Source organism: Schistocerca cancellata, chromosome 10 (assembly GCF_023864275.1).
Source record: "Schistocerca cancellata isolate TAMUIC-IGC-003103 chromosome 10, iqSchCanc2.1, whole genome shotgun sequence".
In the NCBI taxonomy this organism is placed as follows: domain Eukaryota; kingdom Metazoa; phylum Arthropoda; class Insecta; order Orthoptera; family Acrididae; genus Schistocerca; species Schistocerca cancellata.
In genome coordinates this window covers 226,614,281-226,626,609 of record NC_064635.1, presented here as the reverse complement: position 1 = coordinate 226,626,609, position 12,329 = coordinate 226,614,281, and the positions used below count along the sequence as shown (strand labels likewise).

At 41.2% G+C, this 12,329-nt stretch overlaps 1 protein-coding gene across 1 annotated transcript in view; it reads left to right on the top strand.

Annotated features, from left to right (window-relative positions):
• The window catches only part of LOC126106679 (uncharacterized), a 99,197-nt gene that overhangs the window by 61,221 nt on the left and 25,647 nt on the right, over positions 1-12,329 (top strand). Inside the window, exon 5 of the mRNA XM_049913047.1 lies at positions 1,122-1,184. Within this exon, the coding sequence (XP_049769004.1) occupies positions 1,122-1,184 (63 nt within the window). The remainder of the gene's footprint in view (positions 1-1,121; positions 1,185-12,329) is intronic.

Here is a 12,329-nt window from a genome sequence, read left to right as displayed (position 1 = left end):
CTCTTCAACATCTTCACTGTCCTGAAGATAGTTACTCTTCAGGTGTTTCTTCAAGCTTTAGAAACAGATTGTAGTCCAAAGGGGTTAGGTCTGGCACATAGGGAGGATGGTTGACAAGTTGCAAGTCCAGGGCAGCCACGATGTTGTCATGCAACAAAAGGATCCCTTTGGTAAACTTCCCTTGGCATTTATTCTTAACTGCTTCCCTCAACTGATCCACCAGATTAGTGTGATAGTGTCCAATTATAGTAGGTCCCCGAGGTAAATAGTCCACCAACACAATTCCATCTTTGTCCTGTAAAACAGACATTATCATTTTTTTGGCCAATTACTGAGTGTGAAACTTCTCCAGTCATAGGGACCCAATGTAACACCATTCTTATAATTGTTCCTTGGTTTCAGAGTCACAAATGTCAAGCCAGGTTTCATCCTCAGTCACTAACCTTGCCAAAAAGGTCTCTATAGCTTCAAAATGACTTTCAGTGTCTCACTGTGTTCCTTCCACTGATCACAGTTCAAATACGATTTAGTACCCATTTCACTGGAAGCTTGCACGTGTCTAGGATTGTGGTGATAATGAAAACATGCTCCCAGGAGATGTCCAGCATCTTGGCTATCTTTCTGGTAGATATTTGTAGGTCCTGAAGGATCATCTCAAGGACAGGACAGCATCCGATGTTGCAATGTCTGGTGAAGTTTGAGGGCAACCACTGTTGGGCTTGTGTTCTGTGGTCAGTCTTGAAACTAGATGTCAAAGTTTTTGCAGTGCTATAGGAACCAGTATTTGTGACATCTCAGTGTGAATGTCCTTTGTGAACTTCAGAAACGAAAACTTCATGACAGCTCATGACTCCCATGACAAGAAACTTGCTTGTGACCTTGCCATCTTGATTATCAGCTGCAACAGTACACATTGTATCAATAATGAACACCTGATATTTACACTGTTACATGTTAAGATTACAAACTTCCAAATGAACTGCCAATTGTTGTTTTATTTCAACTGTAGGGCAACAATGCCAGGAACTTTTCGGCATCCTCCCATAAACAGATAACCGTTTTAGTTCATTATGCATCCTTTGTTGCACATTCAATGTGTAACTGCTGTTCTTTCTGGACAGGATGGCATGTCAGAGGAAGAAATCACTTCTCCACATGATGCAGTGCACACAAAGGAAGAACCTGTAAGTAATAAAAACATACAAAAGTTGCCATATATTTTTGTAGAATTGGTACTTTTGTTGATATGTCATAATAGAAGCAATAGCTGGATATGTTCCAATCTCTGCCATCTCCTACAGTTTTTACCCTCTATGACTCTCTCTAGCTCCATGGAAGTTATTCCTCAATGTCTTTATACACATCCCATCATCCTGTCGCTTCTTCTTGTCAGTGTTATCCACACATTCATCACCTCACTAATTATGTGAATAACCTCCTCATTCCCTATCTTATCAGTCCACCTACCTTCCAAAATATTTCTGTAGCACCATATCTCAAACACTTTGATTCTCTTCTGTTCCGGTTTTCCCACAGTCCATGTTTCATTAGTATACAATTCTGCTTTCTCGAAAATTTGTGCCTCAAATAAAGTTCAATGTTTGATACTAGATGACTTTCTTTGTTCAGGAATGCCCTCTTAGCATCTACATGTTTGATTTTTACATCCTCCTTGCTTCATCTGTCACATGTTATTTTTGGCTTCCAGTTTTGATGTTAAGTTTCTCTATATTCTAATTCTGCTAACTATCCTTAGTTTCATCTTCCTTTACTTCACTCTGAATCCAAAATGTGTGCTCATTACTGTTCATTACATTAAACAGGTACTGCAATTGTTCCTAACTTTCACTGACAACACATACTTGGACATAAAATGTACATAATTTTGAAACAATGACTGTAGATCACTTGAAAATGCTTATGAACCTCAAACAGCTTTAGTGTACCCAGAAGGAAATAAAGAGCAGTCATATGGTGAAAGCATTATGATTTGGTTGAGTCTAGATAACTGTGACTTCTAATAGTGTGGAAAACCAAGACTGGGACGATGTCCTCCCTCCAGACTGACTGGCTAAAATGCGCACAGATACACACATGCCTACCCCCTCTTCCCCCCCTCTGCCCCCCCCCCCCCCCACACAGAGAGAGAGAGAGAGAGAGAGAGAGAGAGAGAGAGAGAGAGAGAGCTACATTATCATGGCCATAGCACTATGTCACCACACTGATGGGGTAAGGAGTTGCATCTGGTGGAGTGGGTGACAAGAAAATTGAGGTGGAGAGAGATGGGAGGCACGAAGGAAGAAAGACTTACGGCTCGGAGAGAGAGAGAGGCATCAAAGCGACACAGGGACTGAGATCTGTCTTATGCACTCAACCAGCTTGTCATACTTGATTCCCATCACACACATGTCCCACCCTAACATGAGCAGTATGACTTGTGAAAGCATTTGTGTCATACACCAGCTCTGCTGTAACTTCTGGGCAGCCATTTATGTGGGTGTGACGTCTAGCCAGCCATTCGGCCCAGTCTGGTAAATGGCTACCACTAAACTGTAGCTGGGAGCACAGTAGACTAATAGGGTTGGAACATGCTGCCAAGCACAGTGTGCTTGTATCCAAAGGCCACTTCGTAACCTGTGGCAACTACGAGGGCTGATCAACAGAGACTCGGACTGATTCTTTTTTTATGTTATGCTTATTAAGCCATCATAGTACTTCCCTCCAACTTGAATGCACTTTGTATAGCATCTGTACCAGTCCTTGAACAGATGGTGCGTGCCATTCATCATCAGGTCCTTAGAATAGTCTCACTTTACTCGATCATTGGTTCAGAGTTCTCAAATGGAATGACCCAAAGCTTGGACTTTACTGATGGGAATAAAAAAAAAGAGGACAATCACAGGCTGCAAGATCGAGGGCTATAAGGCAGAAGCGGTACACAGGTAATGTTGAATTGAACCAGAAACTGCAAGAGTTGACTTGTGACACGAGGACACACATTTTTGTGATGAAGTTACCACTCAGTCCAAGAAAGTTCTGATCATTTTCTTGCAATGTGCTTATTCAGTTTAGCCAATACTGATGTATAATATGCTGCTGTAACAGAAGTGTGAGGGAGAACTGCATACTGATAAATCATTCCATGACAGTCAAAAAATGTGATCACCATCGCTTCCACTGCAGATGGAGCAACTTTCACCTCTTTTTAGTGTTCGAGAACCTGGTGATTTCCACACCATTCTGTGTCATTTTCCTTCAGGATCATAATGAAAAAGTTATGATGCATCAATGGTGATAATCGATTCCCTTCCAACAACAAAGAGATTCAGTGTTGTGTTGGCAGAAGAGCCAACTTCGTGTTACTAGAGGAGACTGAAATGCATGCGTTTTAGCTCACACAGGCTGGCGTGAGGAGCGAAGGACTATACTGATGTGAGGTCTGGAACATGACAAGGAATTAGAATTCAGAAAGTGGGTGTAATTAGTTTGATACTTAACTTTAATCCATTAATGATGAACGTTGCTCTTGACTGTACGTGATTCACAATATTACCTGTTAGTAACTGTGGTTCATGGTGTGGGTTCCTGTAGTCATGTCCTAGTTCATGAACCATGGGCAACGTATGAGTGGCCAAGTAAGTGGTCCCGACAGTCGGGATACCAGTTACTTTGGAGTAAGACTGGGCATCTCGGACATATTCTGAGTCGTGGTCACCTTTGTGCTCATACGGCAAAGACTACCAAATCCACCGGTTAGTCCCTCAGCCGTTAGGGGTAAAGCCCAATGGGACTCGGGGCAAGTAAGGCTAGCAACCTGCTTCCCTGGTACTTTAAATATGATGCTGGCAACAATCAGAGCAAAATGCCTCGGACCTTTGGAGGTGATGGAGTCCCATCTCTAACTGACAAACCAGGGGCTCCTAAGATACGACTTGGCAAACAAATGGTAATGAGATGGGGAGCTATTAATATCAATGGGGGCTACTCTGGGAAGAAGGTAGAGCTGGCAGAGGCTGCAAGTAAGATGGGGCTGGACGTTTTAGCTGTTAGTGACATTCGGGTAAGGGGTGATAAAGAAGAGGAAGTGGGAGAATACAAGGTCTACCTGTCAGGAGTCAAAGCAGGAATAGCACAATGGGGCGTAGGGCTTTACATCAGGAAAGAAATGGAACCCAGCGTAGTTGCAATAAGGTATGTAAACGAACAACTGATGTGGATAGATTTGACAGTGTCTAGCAAGAAAATTAGGATTGTGTCAGTATATTCGCATTGTGAAGGGACAGATCAAGATAAGATGGCTAGTTTTTATGAGGCACTCAGTGATGTAGTTGTTAGAGTGAAGGACAAGGACAGTGTTCTGCTCATGGGTGATTTTAACGCCAGGATTGGAAATCGAACAGAAGGGTATGAAAAGGTTATGGGTAAATTTGGAGAGGATATGGAGGCCAACAGGAACGGGAAACATCTCTTGGATTTCTGTGCCAGTATGGGCTTAGTAATCACAAACTCCTTTTTTAAACATAAGAACATTCACCGGTATACTTGGGAAGGCAGGGGAACCAGATCTGTCATTGACTATATAATAACAGATCAGGAATTCAGGAAGGCTGTGAGGGACACACGTGTATTCAGGGGATTCTTTGATGACACTGATCATTATTTAATCTGCAGTGAAATTGGGATTGTGAGGCCGAAAGTGCAGGAGGTCAGGTCCATATGTAGGAGGATAAGAGTGGAGAAACTTCAGGATAAGGAAATCAGGCACAAGTACATAACAGCGATCTCATAAAGGTACCAGTTAGTTGAATGTAGTCAATTACAGTCATTGGAAAAGGAATGGACAAGGTACAGGGACACAGTACTAGAAGTGGCTAAAGAATGTCTTGGAAGAGTAGTGTGTAAAAGTAGGATGAAGCAAACAGCTTGGTGGAATGATACAGTCAAGGCAGCCTGTAAAAGGAAAAAGAAGGCGTATCAAAAATGGCTACATACCAGAACCCAGGTAGACAGAGAAAGTTATGTTGAAGAAAGAAACAAAACCAAACAGATAATTGCAGCATCCAAGAAGAAATCGTGGGAAGACTTTGGAAACAGGTTGGAGACTATGGATCAAGCTGCTGGAAAACCATTCTGGAGTGTAATTAACAGTCTTCGAAAGGGAGGTAAGAAGGAAATGACAAGTATTTTGGACAGGTCAGGAAAACTGCTCCGCGGGACTGCTACGGTCGCAGGTTCGAATCCTGCCTCGGGCATGGATGTGTGTGATGTCCTTAGGTTAGTTAGGTTTAAGTAGTTCTAAGTTCTAGGGGACTGATGACCACAGAAGTTGAGTCCCATAGTGCTCAGAGCCATTTGAACCATTTTTTTGAAAACTGCTGATGAATCCTGTGGATGCCTTGGGCAGATGGAGGGAATATTTTGAAGAGTTGCTCAATGTAAGTGAAAATGCGATCAGTAATGTTTCAGATTTCGAGGTAGAATGGGATAGGAATGATGATGGAAATAGGATCACATTTGAGGAAGTGGAAAAAATGGTCAATAGATTGAAGTGCAATAAAGCGGCTGGGGTGCATGAAATTAAGTCGGAACTCATCAAATACAGTGGAATGTCAGGTCTTAAATGGCTACACAGGATAATTGAAATGGCCTGGGAGTCGGGACAGGTTCCATCAGACTGGACAAAAGCAGTAATCACACCAATCTTTAAACATGGAAACAGAAAAGATTGTAACAACTACAGAGGTATCTCTTTAATCAGCGTTGTGGGTAAAATCTTCTCAGGTATTGTTGAAAGGAAAGTGTGAGTATTAGTTGAGGACCAATTGGATGAAAATCAGTGTGGGTTTAGGCCTCTTAGAGGTTGTCAGGACCAGATCTTTAGCTTACGGCAAATAATGGAGAAGTGTTATGAGTGGAACAGGGAATTGTATCTATGCTTTATAGATCTAGAAAAGGCATATGACAGGGTTCCTAGGAGGAAGTTATTGTCTGTTCTACAAGATTATGGAATAGGAGGCAAACTTTTGCAAGCAATTAAAGGTCTTTACATGGATAGTCAGGCAGCAGTTAGAGTTGACGGTAAATTGAGTTCATGGTCAGAGTAGTTTCAGGGGTAAGACAAGGCTGCAACCTGTCTCCACTGTTGTTCATATTATTTATGGATCATATGTTGAAAACAATAGACTGGCTGGGTGAGATTAAGATATGTGAACACAAAATAAGCAGTCTTGCATATGTGGATGACTTAGTTGTGATGGCAGATTCGATTGAAAGTTTGCAAAGTAATATTTCAGAGCTAGATCAGAAATGTAAGGACTATGGTATGAAGATTAGCATCTACAAAACGAAAGTAATGTCAGTGGGAAAGAAATATAAACGGATTGAGTGCCAAATAGGAGGAACAAAGTTAGAACAGGTGGACGGTTTCAAGTACTTAGGACGCATATTCTCACAGGATGGCAACATACTGAGAGAACTGGAAGCGAGGTGTAGCAAAGCTAATGCAGTGAGCGCTCAGCTACGATCTACTCTCTTCTGCAAGAAGGAAGTCAGTACCAAGACTAAGGTATCTGTGCACCGTTCAATCTTTCGACCAACTTTGTTGTATGGGAGCGAAAGCTGGATGGATTCAGATTACCTTATCAACAAGGTTGAGGTTTACGGATATGAAAGTAGCTAGGATGATTGCAGGTACTAGTAGATGGGAACAATGGCAGGAGGGTGTGCACAATGAGGAAATCAAAGAAAAACTGGGAATGAACTCTATAGACGTAGCAGTCAGAGCGAACAGGCTTAGATGGTGGGGTCATGTTACACGCATGGGAGAAGCAAGGTTACCCAAGAGACTCATGGATTCAGCAGTAGAGGGTAGGAGGAGTCGGGGCAGACCGAGGAGAAGGTACCTGGATTCGGTTAAGAATGATTTTGAAGTAATAGGTTTAACATCAGAAAAGGCACCAATGTTAGCACTGAATAGGGGATCATGGAGGAACTGTACAAGGGGGGCTATGCTCCAGACTGAACGCTGAAAGGCTTAATCAGTCTTAAATGATGATGATGATGATGATGATGATGAGTAACTGAACATGGCACCTTGCTAGGTCGTAGCAAATGACGTAGCTGAAGGCTATGCTAAACTGTCGTCTCTGCAAGTGTGCTAAACTGTCGTCTCTGCAAGTGAGACTGTATGTAGTCAGTGAACCATTGCTAACAAAGTCGGCTGTACAACTGGGCCGAGTCTTCACAATCTCAATTTGACGACGGATGGGAAGTGCCGCTGTCGCGCATGCCAGCGTACCTATTCGGAACTTCGAGGTCACCCGCTGTGAGTGAAAACCCTGTGGGAGCCCCATTAGAAAGTGAAGGCTTGCCACCTAGTATTACTAGTGGCAAGATTCCGCATTTTAGGGATTGCGTAACCTCCTCGAGGTCGCCGTCAGGCCAGGACGTGCCTGACCGGCTTGGACACGTTCCAGACGCTGCTGCAACTTGTTCGCGTCGGCGCGGGTATAAGAAGAGGAGCGAAATCTTTCTTATTACAGTCGATGCTTTGTCTGTGCCTGGAAAACAGCAGTTTGTTAATACTTTATTGTCTGTTTGGTCTGTATTGGAGTATTGTGTATCAGAGGAACCTTTTGCTCAAGGTAATTTCACGCACCTTCTTTGTTACATAAAACTGAAAGAGAAGCTGTTGTTAAATGAAGTAAGGGCTGGTATAGAGTTTATGTTTATTAGTATTGATGGTGTTTTTGATGTTCAGAACTGTAGGAGTCGAAAGTCGGCACTTATTTACATTACTAAATATGATTGTGATCCAATATCTAATTGTAATGACTCATCGTTGTCATTTAATGTTCGGTTGCGTAGGTGGGCTGACCGAACTAGTAGCATCGATTATACAGACCCTTTTTTAGTTAACAACTGGTCACGTATTCGTTTTATTGAGAAGTATTTTGATTCTTTTCAGGCAAAGCGGTTGATCGTTAGGTCTTTGAGCGAGTGTCATCTAAATTATAATGGCTGGGCGGGTCGCGTTGTACGGTGGTATAACAAGGCTTTTCAGTCCACGGAGGTTCGTAAGAAACAGCTATATCTTTATGGTGATACAAATATCGGCAAGTCTACATTAATTGAAAAATCCTCTCTCGAAAGCAGCATGTGTATCTACCTTTTGTTCAGAATTTGGCTTTGGGGGATACGATGCACGTGTGCACAATGTAATTGTTTTTGAGGAATTCGAATGGTCCAGGTGGAGGCAATATGCGTCAACCTTGAAGCGTATTGTTGAAGGATGGCCTGTCACTGTTAATGTAAAGAATAAACCAGGAATGGTTATTAAACATCGAGACCTGGTGATATTTGTATCAAATGAATTTTCTGTTGGTGACGAAGCACTGATTTCACGGTTGAATGTTGTACATGCTGATTGTCACATCTTACATTGTCATTCTTTGAAGGCGGAACTGGATGCGTCGGACACGTCGGATGTGGAAACCCCGGAGGAAATCGTTTGTATTTCTTCGGATGAGGATGTACTGCAGGTTGCGTGCTGCACGCCCGAGGCGTTTGATACGCCGATGGATGAATCTGAGTAGGCCGTACTTCGGTCGTATGTGTAGATGGCGTACAGAGTACACGCAAACGGATGGTGTGAGGTTTGAGTATGGTAAAATGGGCGTTGCTGAGAAACGTGATGAAACTGCCAAGAACTTTGCAAAACTACAGCATTATGATATTACGGATGAATTTAAATTTTTTTCTAATAAATATGCGTCAGTAATAATAAATAAAGTAGTAACATAATCATGGACTGATTTGGAAAGTCAGTGTAAAGCTAAGACTCATTTGTTTCAAGGTACTAATCCATTCTATATTGGTCTACAAATTGCTGGTGATGAACCTGAAAAAACAGATAATGTTCAGAGTGAAGTGAAATATGTAAACCAGAATGAGATTTTCACTCTGCAGCGGAGTGTGCGCTGATATGAAACTTCCTGGCAGATTAAAACTGTGTGCCCGACCGAGACTCGAACTCGGGACCTTTGCCTTTCGCGGGCAAGTGCTCTACCAACTGAGCTACCGAAGCACGACTCACGCCCGGTACTCACAGCTTTACTTCTGCCAGTACCTCGTCTCCTACCTTCCAAACTTTACAGAAGCTCTCCTGCGAACCTTGCAGAACTATGTAACATATGTTGTAAGAAATAGAGTTTATATGACATTTTGTAAGAGGAAAGGTACTGTTACATTCTGAATAAAGGTTATTGTTTACAGCTAATGTCTGCGTTGTAGTTTTTTTATGCCAATTGGGAGCATATAAGTTGAAATAACCCAATAACTTACAAAAAGGTGCCCCGTATAAACTATCTCCATAATTTATATGTTGAAAATGTCATAAAGATGACAAAAATTATTGCCAAAAGTCTTTAAAATAAAAAATACTATTTGAGGTACAATGCTGTCTGCATAGATATATCTTCATAAGTTGGAAGATTAAAGGGAAAATTGAAACGTGATGATGGGAACGTAGGTTCGATGTGGGACCGCAAATTTGGAGTGAATGTCATTTGTGGCCACCGTCTTGAAATCCGCCATTTTGGATTCAAGTCTTTTTTTTTTTTTTAATGGGAAGGGGGTTGTATGACACATCAAATAACACTCGTTTGAGCTCTGGAATTTAGTGGTGTAATTTGTTTTTGTCTATCTTGTACAGTTTATAGGTTATTTATGTTCAAAGTTGGGAAATTACCTTCATACCGACTGCTACAACACACATCCCGTGCAGCGCACAACTGTAGTTGCCAGAAACACACTAATAACTCTGTGTGTGTGTGTGTGTGTGTGTGTGTGTGTGTGTGTGTGTGTGTGTGAACTTGTTATATTCCCCATTCCATTACAATTGTGTCACACATACCATGTTGACATTCTATTGGATATTATGTAGCACATTCCACACAAGTTAGTTAAAAATAAAAACCAGTTTGTTACAAATGAAAACAATATAGTTAAAAAGTACCTTGTGTTAAAACACACAACATTCCACTAATGCTTCTTAGATGTTAAACTATGTAACAGTGCAGATTTCTTCACTAGTTTCATGGATGAACATTCCTTGAAGTACGCAGTTCAAGTGACTGACAGTAATTCATAGATAATACATGCCTTATTCGTTAGAACTGTACATCGAGTCATTAAAATGGATATAGTACACTTGCACTCCCACACCACATTCTTGCCCCAGACTCTTTGTTTGTGTTTCTCTCTTTTGATCTGTCACTATGTTTCTACATCTCCACACATCTTGGTAAACTTCCAAAGATTCCAAGTACATAAGTTTACAAATTCATTTAAAGACACATCATGACATTCTTAGGTTTGTGGAAAATAAATAACATGTTAATAAATGTGCAAACACACAGCATCAGAAAAAAAGTAAAGTAGCAGTTCCATTAATAGCAACTCCATGACATAAACAGAAACAGAATTACACAAAGAAACAAAGTTACAGAATCTATTGTATAATAACTCTTTTAATGTACAAAGAAAATAAAGCAGAAAACATGTGGAAAGAAAGACAGGAGAAACCCAAAACAGTCTATATTGCACTTTTAACTTTCTATAACATTCCCTTCATGTTCATTTCCCTTGTATAGTCCGTGTTTGTACTACAGCAACCTTTCAGCTTTCCCTTCTTTGCTTAGTGTTGGCTTTCCCTCAGGGCTCTTGATATTCATACAGCTGCTTCTCTTTTCTCCAAAGGCCTCTTTAATTTCCCTGTTGGCAGTATCTATCTTTCCCCTAGTTGTACACGATTCTATAGAGGTGTATTTGTTCAAATGGTTCAAATGGCTCAGAGCACTATTGGACTTAACATCTGAGGTCATCAGTCCCCTAGAAATTAGAACTACTTAAACCTAACTAACCTAAGGACATCACACACATCCATGCCCGAGACAGGATTCAAACCTGCGACCATAGCGGTCACGCGGTTCCAGACTGAAGCGCCTATAACCACTTGGCCTCACTGGCTGGCGGTGTATTTGTACTCTAGCCATTTTGCATTCTTTGACAGTCTGATTTTTTTAGATTTCTATATTCCTGGTACTAGATCTCATCTTTTCACCTATTTCATCCATTCTGTCATTATTTTATCTCTCAAAGCCAGCTATTTGTGTTCTATTGCATCCATTTCCCCAGCTTCAATCAATCATTGCCTAATGCTCCCTTTGAAACTCCCAACAACCCCTGGTGCTTTCAGCATACCCAGGGCCCACTTCTTACCATTTTGCAATTTTAATGTACAGTTCATAACCAATAAATTATGTTCACCTCTTCTTTCGTGGTTGATAAACTGAGTTTTATTATTATTATTAAATTATTCTCTGTGCAAAATTCTACCAGTCAGGTTTCATCCCCCCCCCTTTCCCTTGCCCCACCCCCAGTTCATATTCTCATACTATTTTCCTTTCTCTTCCTTTTCATACTTATGGATTCCAGTTCCCATAACTATGAAATTTTCCTTCCTCGTTACAATGTGAATAATTTCTTTATCTCATCATACATTCATTTGGTCTCTTCATCATCTGCTTAGCTATTTGACATACACGAGGTGATCAGAAACAATCTGAAAAACTTGTAAGCGTGTTGCAGGGTAGAATGTACTGAGAAATAATTTTTTAAGAAAACAATGATACATTGCACTGTCTCAGAGTTAATTAGCATTGGAGTTGAGCAATCAGATTGTGGCGTGCACAAATTCCAGTGCCCTGCCGGATGCAGTTAGTGTCAGTTGTCCTCATAGCACAGATGATAGTGCACAGGACTGTTGAGCCTTTGGCGTGGGTTCAGTGCTTACTACTACCCCGTGTCCAATTTTTCTGCTGCTCTCTTGTTTGGTTTTAGGAAACCAAAAACAGAACAAATTTGGCAACACCATCTCTGGCAGGCCACTTTAATTTGCATGTGCAGCCTGATTGGCTAACTTTAATGCTAATTAACTTGGGAGTGGTGCAATGTATTGGATGTTTTCCTTAAAAATTGTTTCTCAGCACAGTCTACCATGCAACAGCCGTAGAAGCTTTTCAGACTGTTTCTAAACACCCTGTACATAAACTTATACTGCTGGGGTGGGTGTTGGCTTCATGTCCGTCTTGGCTATGATAATGCATTCACTTATCTTTTCATAGTAATTTACCTACATTACTATTCTTTTATTCATTATTACATCTACACCTGCACTACTTCTGTTTGGTGTTGCATTTATAACTCTGTTCACACGTGAGCAGTAGTCCTGTCTATCCTGCTACCGAACTTCACTAATTCCCACTATA